Source organism: Pelodiscus sinensis, chromosome 6 (assembly GCF_049634645.1).
Source record: "Pelodiscus sinensis isolate JC-2024 chromosome 6, ASM4963464v1, whole genome shotgun sequence".
NCBI classification, from domain to species: domain Eukaryota; kingdom Metazoa; phylum Chordata; order Testudines; family Trionychidae; genus Pelodiscus; species Pelodiscus sinensis.
Genome location: NC_134716.1, coordinates 10,694,670 through 10,709,849, shown reverse-complemented (window position 1 = coordinate 10,709,849; position 15,180 = coordinate 10,694,670). Strand labels below are relative to the sequence as shown.

The following is a 15,180-nucleotide window of genomic DNA, read 5'->3' as shown; positions in this document are numbered from 1 at the left end:
CTAGACTGGCCAATTTTTCCGGAAAATCAGCCGCTTTTCTGGAAAATCTTGCCAGCTGTCTACACTGGCCGCTTGAATTTCCACAAAAGCACTGACTTCCTACTATAAGAAATCGGTGTTTCTTGCGGAAATACTATGCTGCTCCCGTTCAGGCAAAAGTCCTTTTCCACAAAACTTTTGCGCAAAAGGGCCAGTGTAGACAACTCAGATTTGTTTTCCGCAATAAAGCTCCGATCGCGAAAATGGTGATCGGGGCTTTTTTTTGTGGAAAAGCGCGTCTAGATTGGCACAGACGCTTTTCTGCAAAAAGTGCTTTTGCGGAAAACCGTCCGTGCCAATCTAGACGCTCTTTTCTGAAAATGCTTTTAACGGAAAACTTTTCCGTTAAAAGCATTTCCGGAAAATCATGCCAGTCTAGACACAGCCACTGCGTTTACATAGTACTGTAAGTAGGATTCTTTTTCAGACCGTTTTATGGGCATTAACTCATTCATTAGTTAAACCTCTTTTGCTCGTCAGAGAGAAACCCAGTAGGATATTTTTGAAAGTGCTTTTGCTCTTTAATACTGATGCCTTCCCAGCATTCTCCTTATTACAAAGAGCTCACTGCAGTTAGAGTAAACTTGACATCTGTGTGCAGTGGGGCAGTTCGGAATCACCATGAGCAGATGAACAAAGCTAAAACTGGGGCAAAGAAAAATCCCATACACCATTTAACCATTCAAAAGGACATTTTCTTGCTCTTCCTTTCCATCCCCACTTCTCGTCCTGACAAACCTCCCCCACCACCGGCACCACCCACCCTCTCTGAAATATGCCCAGCTGGTGAGTGTTTTTTACCTGCACACGGGCTTTGGAGCCGGTCCAACTCCTGAGGGATTGCACTCCTGGAAGATGTAGTTACACAGCAGAGACTCAGCAGCTGGGTGGCAGAATGAACTCACCGTTTTCAGTTCAGTCCAGGCAGTTTGAACAAGCAGCTCTTGGGTCTCCTCTGGGTCAGCATAGGAGGAGTTGAAGAAAACAAGAGCATCCTTCGCCAAGATAGCACTACACACCTCACCTCTGTATGTGCTGCAGTAGCCTGTATCGCCCTTGTACAGTTTGCTGCAGGAGAAGAGGGGAGGGAAGGTACATAAAAGTAAACGTAAGACAGTATTCATAAGGCTAATTAGACAGTGACAAAGCAGCAGCACAAATATGCTATTAGAATAATCAAGTGGAATCCAAACATGGAACCACACAAGATTTCCACTCTGCCAGGAGCATGAGCGTATGGCACTGCAGGAGACATCTGTGCATGGAAGCCCTAGGACAGCAGTTGTAATTCAGCATAGGCAATCAATTTCAAACACAGCCCAACATTCAAACCAAACCCCCTCTACTCCAATATTTTCTTAGGTCTGGAAAAACGTATTTTCCCTCACTGATGCAGTTCTGGTCTCCCGTGTGGACTAGAAGCAGAAGGCTCTGGCCTAGTTCAGTGTAAGTGTAATAAGAAAGCATGACAATGTATAAGGTTTATAATTACAGGCCTTTTGGCACAATTAGTTCCTGAAAATTGAGTTTTAAGTCAAAATGTCGTAACTCAGAACCGCAATCCACTCCATTGCAGGACTGAGCATTGTAAAGTCGAAACCAATATCGTAAGTCAGAGCAGGGTGTCAGTTCAGAACCATCATAACTGCTGTTCGTTGTACGCCAAACATCATAAATTCAAGAATTGCCTGTATCAATCAGCTTTACTTAAAGGAGCTAATTGAGTAGCTGTCAGATAGGCTGGGATTGCTGTCAAGGAATGCAAACATGTGGAGTTTTGTTTTCATGTGAAGATATCCACACCCCTATGAGTCATCCAGCCACTAGCAGTTAGAGAGTAGGAGTGTCTGAGCATGCACCTGGGCACATTTTGCCTTGACTTTAACCAGAGAGCTTTCAAACTGCAGAGAGATGAGGCTTGGCGACAGCTGTCCTTGTTGCTCTTTCAGTCAGTTTAACAGAGGTCAGTGGGGTTCAGTTTGCAACATGCTAACTATTTGGAAAAGCCAGTGGAGCTGTCTGTATATTTTCCTTTTATTTGTTCCCCCCTCCACAAATTACCCATTGCCAGTATGATTTTTCCTCCCTTGAGAAAACTGAAACAGTAGTGACAAGGGAATAAATAAGTCAAATGGATGAACCTTTTCCAATCCTGATTTCAATGGTTTTCAGAAACAATTTTCATAGCAATCTGATGACATTTTCTGGCTATGCTCCATTTCTTAATTGCATGGCTTTGGGGACAATCTCAAGCCTTTTTGGAGTTTGTTTAACATTTGCTGAAAAAATGGTAACTCACTGATGATGGCAGTAATTTGAACATTGCCACGACAACTTTCTGTGCATGCTCAGAGGGGTGACCAGGATACTTCTGCTTGCATCAGTCAGCCTCTGCCTGAATATGCCTTCTGCTAGTATGCTGTTGCCCCTCCAAGAAAATATGATGGAGGGTAAATTTCCAAATCAGCACTATGTGTCAGCGGGTACACTGAAGCAATGCTTGTTAGAGTGTGAAACATGGCAGGGTCACTGCCTTCTTTGAACAGTCATATTATTTTCTTATAAAATGTTACTATTTTGCTGTTTTTGTGATTAATGGGTGCGGAACTTCCTCCACACCCTTAGCGAGAGAAAGTTGGAAGGGGTAAGTGCACACATAGGATTCCATTGGTCAGCTGTGAAACCAGCTACTGTTATGGCAGGCGGCCCACAGGCATAGCTTGATAGCAACAATCAGTGTAAGTATGACATTTCCCTTGTGTTCAGAGACCTCAGAAGAATGTGTATGCGTGGTTATCTTAAAACTAAGTTAAGAGCCACAGACAGACATCTAACCACAGAGCAGAAACAATAATATGTTCATTTGGTGCCTCCTCATGTAGCACAAAATGTGGATTCTGAACTGCAACTGCCGAAAGGAACGGTTGCTGCAAAGAATTTGTGTGGAGATGCAGATTGAAAGATGTACATCTAAAATCTGTGTCCAGTAGAATGGAATCCCAAATGCTGAAAATTGAACTCTTCTCATGGATTAATTGTGAAGAGACAACAAGGGCCGAATTCATGGAGTAAATGTCCAATTCTATGAGGAAGGAATTTGAAAAGGCTCAACCAAATATATCCATGATATTTTCATTCTGGAAATCAGAGGGGAAATCTCAAATTAGATTCCCATATTATTTTCTAATACTCCTTGGCTACGTCTAGACTACATCCCTTTTTCGTAAAAGGGATGTAAATTAGACGTATCGCGATTGCTAATGAAGCGGGGATTTAAATCTCCCCCGCTTCATTAGCATAAAAATGGCTGCCGCTTTTATTCGACACGGAGCTTTGCCAGAAAAAAGTGCCAGTCTAGACGCGGGTCTTGCGGAAAATAAAGCCTTTTCTGAAAGATCCCTTATCCCTCTTTGAAATAAGGGATAAGGGATTTTTCAGAAAAGGCTTTTTTCCCCCGCAAGATCTGCGTCTAGACTGGCACTTTTTTCCAGCAAAGCTCCGTGCCGAAAAAAAGTGGCAGCCATTTTTATGCTAATGAAGCGGGGGAGATTTAAATCCCCGCTTCATTAGCAATTGCGATACGTCTAATTTACATCCCTTTTACAAAAAAAGGATGTAGTCTAGACGTAGCCCTTGGTTTCAACTGGATGAGTATACCACAATAATTTTAGTCACTTTCAATTCAGGTTCCATTTATGATTAGCTTACAGAGGTTTGATAAAGATTGATAGATGTTTTAATGGCTGGATATATAATAAATGGTAAAAGAATTGTGTGAGAGCACAAGTGGCCCGTACGTTATTCCTAACTATAGCTTACCATCCCCATTTTACAGACGGGGCGTCTTGCTCAAGATCATTAAGGAGCTGCCGACACTGTACACCACTGGTGGTGGCAGCATGTAAGATACATGTAGCTGCACACCACTGCGGTATAAAGCAAGCTGTGTCCACACTGCAGAGAAAGGCCAGGCGCAGCAGTTAATGGGGAAAGGCTCAGGCAGTGGCACTGATACCAGAGCCTTTTCCAAAGGCCTTCCCCTACCAGGGACACCTCCTTCACTTTCTGGAGTCTTTTCCGGCAGTGGGGAAATTATTAGAGCGTTCCCCACTGTTCCGCCCAGCCAAAGCCTTCCCCTGTGCCAGGGAAAGACTCCATCAGCTCAGCAGGATACTAAAATTGTAATGTAGACAGAGGTGGCACTGCTTGGGCATCTAGAGAGTTGTCAGGTGTATCTTTATTCAAGTAATCAATGCCCCACTGTCTACACTGCAGTTTATATTTATGCTAGAGGGGGGCATGCAATGGATGTATGCTTCATGTTGCCGTAAGGAGTGTGCAGTGTAAACGTACCCTAAATAAGACAGTGGCAGGCTCCCAGTTTAATGGGTTACAGTTCTGTGGACTACTAGATCTTGTTTTATATTTCCCGTTAATCCTGGAGTTTTGCTTCCAGTCCTATTTGAAAGCAGGCCATGCAGAAGTGTGTTTAATGTTTTTAAAAACAGAGCTAGCCAATGCTTACAAAAAGAATGAAACCATTAGGCAGAGATCCAAGTTACTTCTTATTTTATCCAAACGTGTTTGCCCATTCCTAATATTGCTCTGAACAATTTTCTAAATCTTCTATTAATAGAAGTTTGCAGGACTAGTGATTATATTAAAAATAATTTGTTCAGTATATATACATGAGGCCATATTCTGCTGCTGGTATAATTCGTACCTACAACAGAAAGAATTCAATAAAGTTTCAAGTGTTAAACCAAGAACAGAATTAAGTATATTGGCTCAATTAGAAACAGTTTTAATTCATTTAGAAGCCAATTCCCAGTATCAATCTGTGCAACATCAATATGGTTACACATTTGAGAACCTCTTCAAGATGCTGTTCTTGCTTCAATACATTTTATCCTTAGTTTAGGTAATATATAATAAACCTCTTCTTTGTTCATAATTCGTCTCTTCTCATTGCCTTCCTAGCCCAAACCCTCAACAGACAAGAAAACACAGTCTTACCTCCATTCTATTGGAATGGCGCATGATTCAGCCACGACAGGGGTCAGGTTTAGGAAAGAAAAGGGAAAAAGTTTGTTAGTGGCCTTTTACCCATTTCTCTTGAACAAAAAAACTTACAATTCATCTAGAAAATGTTCTGTCACCCTCTTCTGTCAGTGATTTCTCTGTTCTAAAGGAAAGGGAGGCCAAGACCTTCTTTCCTGGATGTATTTGGAGAAGACAGGAAGGAGAGTACATTAGGAACAGGAAGGCTTTTTTTCCGAGAGATTATGGCTGAAATGGATCATGGTGATCCAAGTACCAATGGCACTGACTCTAGCGGTAGGTGTGGGTGGTAGGTCATACAAAATCAGCAGTTGGTGTCCACACAGTGTAATGCCATAAAGATTAAATTGTGACTTACCCTGTGTGCTTGTGTTGGACATCAGCACTGCATGTGGGAAAGAGCACCCACAGTTGGGCAGAGTTTACATGTGGGGATTGAGAATGAACGGAGCTCTATCTTTATCTTCCACAATAAGGGTGTGTCTAGACTACATGCCTCCTTCGACGGAGGCATGTAGATTAGCCAGATCGGAAGAGGGAAATGAAGCCGCGATTAAAATAATCGTGGCTTCATTTAAATTTAAATGGCTGCCCCGATCTGCCGATCAGCTGTTTGTCGGCAGATCGGGGCAGTCTGGACGCGACGCGCCGACAAAGAAGCCTTTCTTCATCGGCACAGGTAAGCCTCGTGAAACCAGGTTTACCTGTGCCGATGAAGAAAGGCTTCTTTGTCGGCGCATCGCGTCCAGACTGCCCCGATCTGCCGACAAACAGCTGATCGGCAGATCGGGGCAGCCATTTAAATTTAAATGAAGCCGCGATTATTTTAATCGCGGCTTCATTTCCCTCTTCCGATCTGGCTAATCTACATGCCTCCGTCGAAGGAGGCATGTAGTCTAGACACACCCTAAGCCAGTGTACACAACTGAGCTAACACAAAGAGAGAAGTAATATGCTCCCAATCAGGGGCTGTTACAGATCATTTCTCTCCTGGAGCAAGAGGGAACCCTAGATTGAGGCCAGGTTTATATTTACCATCCTGGAAATTAATTTTCTTGCATTTGATTTAGCAGGTCTAGTAAAGACCAGCTAAATCAAATGCTGAGGGTACCTCTGGTCGGTGACACTACTTGTCAACTCATGAGGAGCAAGGGAAGCTGACAGGAACATTTGCTCCCACTATGAAGATGGCACCAAGCTCGGGTTATGGTGTGTCAATACCAGCTATGTTGTTTATATAGCTGGAGTTGTGTTCCTTAAGCTGACCTTCTGAGTCTAGTATAGACCTGGCCTGAATTATGATTGGCTTGTTCCGTGGGCACTACAGCTACACACAGCCCCTTATTCAGGGCTTATGGTAACTGCCATCAAGACTGAAGTGTTTTCTTGCAAGCAGCTCTAAGTCTTGCTTTGTTTTCCCATTATCCTAGCAACTCCTGAATAGGGGAAGGGCCCAGCAAACTGTGGTTTTTGGTTCCTGATGCCAAGTCTACACTGGGGGGAAAGTCGACCTAAGATACGCAACATCCTTTACGAGAATAGCATAGCTGGAGTCGACACTTCTTAGGTTGAATTACTGCACTGTGGGAGACCAACAGAAGAAACTCTCCCAAAGACTTCCCTTCCTTCTCACAACTCAGTGGAGCACCAAAGTCAGCAGGGGCACCATCAGTGGTCGATTTAGTGGGTCCTTACTAGACCTAGTAAATCAAACCCTGGAAGATTGATCTCCAGAGTGTCTATCTCAGCGTAAGTGGAAACAAACCCTGATCGTGCCAGTGCAGGAATGAACTGGGCCCTCAGATTATCCTCCAATGTTCAGTAGTTCCTCCTGCTTTATTACACTCCACATTTCCCAGTTCACCACACAGGAGGTCTCCTCACAAGGGTACAGTTTAGAGAGTGTGTATAAAACATAAGATGCTAGTGGCTCATTAAGGCTATTTTCACTTTGCTGTTTGGTGATATTAATATTGTGACTTTGTTCCACATGGACTAGCTTAGGGTATGTCTACACTGCCACCCTAGTTCAAACTCATTGCAGGAGGAGTAATGGTAGTTCGAATTAGGAGCTTTAATTCGAACTATCTAGCCTATGCCGCGTGTAGCCGCAGGCAGGTAATTCAAACTACTGTGCATTTAAAAATGGCGGCGCCCGGGAACATGCAAATGAAGCCTGGGATATTTAAATCCCGGGCTTCATTTGCAAGTTTGAATGACTACATTAGCCACCCTAGTTCGAACTAGGGTGGCAGTGTAGACAAACCCTTACACAGACCTTGCAAGACAACAGCAAGTAAGCAGGAAACGACAGCTGGGCCAGTCTTTGAAGTATAATGATATATCAGGAAATAACCCAGCAGGGGGTTGACGTTGTGGTCAAATTTAACCCACTGTAAATTATTATTAAGTGCAGCCCTTCACATCCTCCAAAGCTCCTTCTCCTACTATTTCCTCCTGAAAGAAGAATGCTAATGATTGGTGGCAAGTTACTTATTAAAAGCCTTTTCTCTTCAGCATACCTGACACACTGATTGTTGCTGCAGCTTTTGCTGTGCCAAAGGTTTTGCTGTGCTTGTTGGTGGCAATGCAAGTGAACAAGCCTGGCCTGGTGACATATGCTTGCAGTCGGGAGTCAATCACTCTGTCTTTCACGGTTTCTGCTATAGAGCCTGCGGAAACCTAAAAGGTTAGAGAATAGAACAATGGGTGAAGGTCTGGTTGGGGGGGGGCTTTTATTAAGACAGTTTTAAAAATAATGAACCAACAGAGCTGAATCCGGTGGACTGAAGTGGCAGTGAGTTTAAGTACAGCATGGTCAGAGAACCGACTGAATATAAATGGCACCTTCTTAACAAAGCAAGTTTTGATAGCCTGGATTTTCATATGACTGGTGATTTGGGGTGCTTCAATTTAGGGGTGCCAGATATCTTTTAGTGGACCGAAGTTTTTGGCCCAGATGTAAAGGGCTCTGTGTAATCTTGAACACTTGTGTCTCTCACCAACAAAAGTTCATCCAAAAAAGATGCCACCTTGCCCCAGTGTTCCCTGTAAAGTGTAGACCTGAGCGGGAACACACCAAGAATTTCAGGCCCCCCCACCTCCTGAGCAGAGTCATGCAATGGTTGCTCAGCTTTTCCAAGGCAGGGCGAGGTGGGAGGGGTGACTTGTTCCAGGAGCAGCAGGGCAGCCCCCCTGCAGTCCTGGCCGTAGCTTCAGTCTTCCCGAGGGTTGGAGCCATGGGTCGTGTGGCAGCTGGCTTCAGTGGCCCTGGCCAGGCCAGAGCTGCAGCCAAGCCTCATGCGGTGGCAGCACCTGTCCAGTGTCCCCAGCCAGGGCCAGAGCTGCATGGGGGGGCCCCACTCTGGTGTCTGCTCTAGCAGCCAGGGCCAGAGGGCCAGAGCCGGGGCTGTGTAATGGGGTGCCCTAGGTCCAGCTTCACTAAAGGGCTCAGCCTTGGAATCTCAAAAGGTCCCAACCTGCAGTTATCTGAAGGTTAAAATAGATGGCAGGTGACTAGAGAAATGTTCTGCTCCCTGTTCATATTTATTTAAGAGCTGGAACCACACTGACCCTCTATATTCTTGCCACTTCTGAAGGCATCAGTCATGTCAATAGTGTTGATTGTCCCAATGACTATTTTTCTCCCTAAAATGGAAGTTATTTCTCTCTCTCACACACACACACACACATGTGCACGCGCGCATGTGCACGCTTTGGGTACATCTACACTGCAAGCTTCTTTTGGAATAAGCTTTTCCAGAAGGTATCTTCTGGAAAAGCTTATTTCGAAATAGAGCATCCACACTACAGGAAAGTCCGAGGCAGGCTCCCCTAATGTGGACACACTATCTAGACTTAAAGTCCCAGGAGGCACTGGGGAGGAATAACTTTAGAATGGCCCTGGTGAGGAACTATTTTGACAGCAGCAGTGGAGCGTCCACACACACACGCGCTTCCAAAAAAAGCTTTTCCGGAAGAGGTGTTATTCCTCATGGAATGAGGTTTATCAATGTCAGAAAAAGCGCTTTGTTATTTCGATTTTCTTTCAAAATAACGCAATTGCTGTGTGGACACTGGCATTGTTTTACCAGAATAATGGCCGTTATTCTGGAAAAACGGGGAAATGTAGATGCACCCTCTGTGTGTAGAGGCAACTAAAAATTTGTTAATGAATATCGATTATTTTGTATAGATGCTAAATCAATATGAAGTTCATGATGACATATGAAAGGGACTTTTCTATGATTCACTGGGGTCTAAATCATGCAGATACTATAAGAAATATAATCAATAACTACATTGTGTCCTATATACAGTGTAATAATGTGAACTGAAGAAAAAGAGCTGGATGAAATTTTCTGGTTGATATTCCTAAATTCATTAACTTGTAACTGCAGAATGAGCTTTGGAATCAATGGGGAGCATTTGTTGTGCTCTACAAATTACAGTAGACTTCTGATAATCCGGAACCTATGGGGACCTAAGTGGTGCCGGATTATCAGATATGCCAGACTATCAGGAGGTACTATAAACTGGTTATATATATACTGTATGCATTATATACTGTATATAAAGTGTTCGTAGCCCTTTTTATTGTACATACTGTATACGGTATACTGTTATGTTTTAGTTTTTTTAAGCCTTTTTTACCCTTTTTGCTCAGTTCAGCTGCTGCCGCTGTTACCTTGTGACTCATTTTCTGCCGAAGCTCACTCACTAGGCTCTTGCCATTTTGATGCCGGACTATCAGGAGTGCCGGACTATTGGATGCCGGACTATTGGAGTTTTACTGTACTACACTTTTTGGACTAGATTGGGCTGGGAAGAAAGGGTGGAGTTGGGATGAAGGGGGCATTGTGCAGAATACAGGGGCAAAAGAAGCATAATGCAGGGTTAGTGGCAAAGGGTGCACAGGATGGAGGTGCAGGGGTTGGGGAGCCCGTGATGCAGGAACAGTGGGAGAAAGGGTGAATGGGAGTGAGACTGGGTGCCAAGCTGGGTGGTTGTGTGGGGGGGGGGGAAGGAGTGTGTGCAGGGTCATGCACCTTGTTAATAAACCCTTGATTTAGTATTTTTGCTTCCATAACCATTTAAAGTGTGTGTGTGTGTGTGTGTGTGTGTGTGTGTGTGTGTGTGTGTGTGTGTGTGTGTGCGCGCGCACGTGCGCACTTACTATATACATATTGTAACTGGAAGGTGCCACAGCGGCACACATCTGAACAAGCGCACATGACGTCAATATTGGTGAACAAGAAAAACTCTCTCCGCTCATGGATGGAAAATCTTAGAGGGAACCCTGACTTGTCCATCTTCTTTCTCTGATGTAGCTCTTGAAAACGTCAAGTAATTGTATTTTTATACCTTACAAACTTGCTGTTTAATTTTTCTTCTTGGAACTTGAGAGTGTCCTAATTAAATGGATTGATTTTCTTTGTTTAAAAAAATCCCCTCCTCCTCACATAGGATTTTCTAAAACTTTTTCAAAATCCATTTTGGAACATATGAAAGAAGAGGTCTTGCCATATCTTTATATTTATCTTAATTCCCCCTTGCAGTAAAACAGAGAGCTATAGTTCAGTCCCATGATGTCTTACAATCACTAACAAGGGGAAACAGAATTGGACCTGTAGTTCTGTTAGTTTGGGTTTTTTTTAAATTGGATAGAAAAGACAACTGCTGTTTAGAGGAACTTTCATCTTTCTGCTCCGGGGCAGTTTAATGACTCCAAAGTTTTCATCCTCTTTTAACTTCAGGACAATTACAGATTAGTGTTCAGAGACTACAACAACAGAGAGGCTGCAGGGAGCACATCCTCAAATTACTCGCTGGTGCATGCTAGCAAGTCGGTCTTTAAATACATGTGCTCAATTCCACCTGTTTCCCCGTTTAACTTGACTAAAGGCAGGCACTCATTAAAGAAAGGTCTCCTTACCATATTTAAAGCCATGTGGTCAGAAAGGCATTCCTCTTGGGACTGATTTTGCCTTGCAGGCATAGAGACTGGAGCAGATCTGACCCTAGCCCAACAATACCCAGTTAAGAAATGGATTGAGTAGGCCAGGTGTATTGGTTAGACCCTCCTTTCTCTGGGACAAGTTTGTATTGACTGGATCTACACAGAGGGAAGGTACTAGCAAATCACCAGCTAGGGCAAAGGATCAGGAAATTGAGGAGAGAGAATACGCTACCGCTACTAGGGTTGCTAAGTGTCCGGTTTTGAACTGGACAGTCCAGTATTTGAGCTTTCTGTTCAGGAAACAAACTGAGGAAATAAAAATGAGAAAATAGAAATATCCGGTATTTTCTAAATAAGATGTAATGTAGATTGTGATGGAATGTCAAGTGTGTCTGGTATTTTTGTTGAAACCATCTGGCAACCCTAGCCACTACAGACAAAAGGCATTTGGGATCCTGTGCTGAGAGCTCCTTTCTTAGAGTGAGGCCTGTTTAATAGTGGGGCAGAGCTTGCTATTCATATGACTCCTGCAAAAAAAGGCAGAGAATTCTGTCGTTCTGTTATTTTCTCAGCTGCTCTGCAGTTCCTCCATGGGAGCTTGATCTCAGACCGAAGAGCGGCAGAGTGCGGCTGTGAAAAAATATAAGAACACACATAGCCCAGTGCCCCAGAGAACACAACACAGAAATCTGGAGCATGACTATGCAGGATGGGGACTGCACGTGATTTATGCTGAAAGCACGGATCACAAGGCAAATGCATGGGAGGATTATGTATGTCCCAAAGCTGCCACAACTAGAAAGATAATGTAGGAGTCATCCATTAGTGCCGTTACACATGGTTTACGACATCTTTTCCTTTGCATGTGGCCCCGCCTTAATCCCTGTAGCAATGTCAATCCCTGAGGCAAATTTTCTTCCTAGTAATCAGGGTGTGGCATTTGAGCTACTAGTCCTGAAAGAGGAGCTTGCCTTGCATTCTGCTTGTGATCACCTGTGTTCACGGGCTGTGGCATACAGTGTAAAATTAACAAATTGCAGTAAAAAATATCCACCTTCTGGGGATACTATAGCAGCGTCTTGTGTGTGGTAAGGCTGCTCTCCCTTCAGTGCCGGCTACTCTCCTCGTCCTGGTGGAGTTTCGACATCGACAGGAGAGTGCTCAGAGATCAATTTATTGCATCTAAGCAGATGTAATAAATTGACTGCTGGTGGATCGATTGCTGCAGCATCAATCCCCAGCAGATTGGAGACCAGCCCTTAAAAGAGCTCAAAATGTTTAGTTCAGCAGAAAGAACATCCAGAGCTGGACTTAATTACAGTGCATAACTACCTTCACAGGCAGCAAACACCAGGTAACAAAAGGCTCTCCAATGAATGTAGTACAAAGGCAGAACAAGCATAAAGGATAGACTTTAAAACCAGACAAATTCCTATAGAGAAAGGCATGCTTGTTTAACATTGAGGGAGATTGGACTACATCACCAAGGGAAGCATGGAGTCCCCAATTCTGAACGTTTTCAGATCACAATTGGGTGCCTTTCTGGAAGCCAGGCATTAGCCAAACACAAGCTATTGGGTTTATGATAGGTGGCAACTAGGTGAAATTTAAGGCTCCGTGTTATACATGAGGTCAGATGATATGATCCAATGGTTCTTTCTGGCCTTGGAAATCAATGAAGTAGGGATGTTAAAATGAGATTATTTTACTAATCAAGTAGTCGATAGAATTTTTATTGACTCCTCGATAAGTCGATAGGGGAAGGCTGCCGGCTCAGTCCTGGCTCGTGCCGGGATCAAACCCTGCTGCAGCTCTGGCTTCCCCCCTTGCTGCCTTTGATACAGAAGCAGCAGGGGTGGAGGGAAACATGAGTAGTTGACTCAACTACCTAATGAGCCTAGGCCTATCAGCTCGTCGACTAATCAACTACTTTTTTACATCCCTATAATGAACCTATAACTAATCTGTGTGGGCAGATTGTTTTAAGGACATTTTTTTCCTAATGCATCCTGGCACATACCATTCACCCCAGTCCATGTTTACAAGAATATCAGCCCGGTACTGACATCTCCCAGCATTTCCATGCCATGAGTCTCTGTCCTCTTTTCATGAATCTTTTTGCCCTAATATTATTGACCTATTTGGCTGCCTATCAAAGGGGTCATTAAAAGGAAAGCCAGACAAGATGGTGAGAAAAGACCCATAAAATCAAATATGCAGACCTATTTATGCAGAACATCACTAATAACAGCTGTATTGCACTCTTCGGGCGTGTCTAGACTACATGCCTCCGTCGATGGAGGCATGTAGATTAGACAGATAGGCAAAGGGAAATGAAGCCGCGATTTAAATAATCGCGGCTTCATTTAAATTTATATGGCTGCCGCGCTCAGCCGACAAACAGCTGATCAGCTGTTTGTCAGCTCAGCGCGCTAGTCTGGACGCTCCGCGCCAACCTGAAAGCCTTTTATTGACATCCCCCTTATGCCTCATAGGATGAGGTTTACAGGGGATGTCAATAAAAGGCTTTCATGTCGGCAGGGGAATGTCCAAACTAGCGCGCTGAGCCGACAAACAGCTGATCAGCTGTTTGTCGGCTCAGCGCGGCAGCCATGTAAATTTAAATGAAGCCGCGATTATTTAAATCGTGGCTTCATTTCCCTTTGCCAAAAAAACAAATCTACATGGCTCCATGACGGAGCCATGTAGTTTAGTCGTACCCTTCTATAATGCCCTGTCTCTAAGGATTAATAAGCACTTTGTGATCATTAACAGGTCACATGATGCACCAGCCCCATGAAGCAGATAAACACTGTATAATTCTCCACAGTTTACAGATGGGGAAAATGAGACGCAGCAGTTAAATGATTTGTCCAAGGTGGCCCGCCGTGTCATTTCAGACAGGAATAGAACCCGACTTCCTGGCTCCCAGTTCTGTGTGTGATCCATTAAATCATGCATCCCCTGATGCCAGCCCTCATTAGTCATAGGTATAAAAGGGGCACTTACAGCTTTTCCATTTTCAAGCCATGTGATAGTGGGAATGGGAATGCCAGTCGCTGTGCACCGCAGAGTCACCACAGACCCAAAGGTGACATTGTGGGATTCAGGAGCTTTCAGGATTCTGGCAAAAACTGTTGACAAAAGAAAGGTAATAGTTAAGTGACTATTTAAAGCTGAAGCTTAGAAACTTTTCCAACATGAGGATGTTTCCTCTGCCGTAAATCTTGGTAGAGGCGGCAGTCCAAGTCCTATAATGAATAAAAATGAATAAGTAGATTCACCAGTGGATGAGAGACCTTCTTACCCCAAGATTGTAATCTCACCAACTACACAATACTACACAGTTCTAGCCAAATGTTGCCAGCTCCAGTAGACTGCAGAGGAGAGGCCATGTGCAAGAATGTGGAGAGCAGAGAGTTTCATGTACTGGGATAAACCCATTGATGTGGAGCGATTTACAATAAATGCACAGCAAGCTATGTTGCTATGCAACATAACCTGATCTCTGGTCTACAAATAGTGAAACCTATTTTAAGCTGTCGCCTAAGGGGACAGCAGAAACCAGTCATGCATACCATTAACAAGGTGTAGGGGAAAGGCCTTTCATTAAAGTTCAGGTAGAATTGTACTTGGCACCTCCATCAGGATGTAAATGAAGCACTGTAATTTAGCACAGCATTTACATACAAAGTCAAATGTTAATAGAGAGATATGAACTCAAGAGGAAGGAGGTCACAGGAAAAAAAAACCAAGCCATAGGAGTTGTCATGTCTAACAATACAGAAAATGACCTTTGGCGGCGGTATTTCTAAAAAGAAAAGAGCACATGGGCATTCAGCAACAAGGAAGTACTGTAATCAGACAGTGAACTGGTATTCATGGAAGTGGGGTCTTGGCCTGCTCTGGGTGAGAGACATTTCTTTAGTCAGGAGACTTCAGATTAAGTTTAGTCTCTTCACAGCGTGTTATGATTTTGTTTTATATTTAACCATTTGTTTCCATTGCCCTCATTCTCAGTCTCCTGAATCTCTAATCTTTGATCATAAATGTATTTATGTTTTCACTGTAAACATATCCCAGTGCTGCGGTGGTAAGCAAAGTGCTGGCCCAGAGCTGAA

At 43.7% G+C, this 15,180-nt stretch overlaps 1 protein-coding gene across 5 annotated transcripts in view; it reads right to left on the bottom strand.

The window, feature by feature from the left end:
• The window catches only part of MUSK (muscle associated receptor tyrosine kinase), a 76,368-nt gene that overhangs the window by 23,496 nt on the left and 37,692 nt on the right, over nt 1–15,180 (bottom strand). The window contains exons 6-9 of one of the 5 annotated variants that reach the window (XM_006117991.4): nt 14,069–14,193; nt 7,623–7,782; nt 5,056–5,062; nt 841–1,107 (exon numbers count right to left, since the gene is read on the bottom strand). In XM_006117991.4, coding sequence (XP_006118053.2) covers nt 841–1,107; nt 5,056–5,062; nt 7,623–7,782; nt 14,069–14,193 — 559 coding nt within the window. Of the gene's footprint in view, nt 1–840; nt 2,605–5,055; nt 5,063–7,622; nt 7,783–14,068; nt 14,194–15,180 lie in introns of those variants that run through there. The other 4 variants (XM_075931440.1, XM_014570937.3, XM_075931441.1 and 1 more) reach the window with 4 other exon arrangements.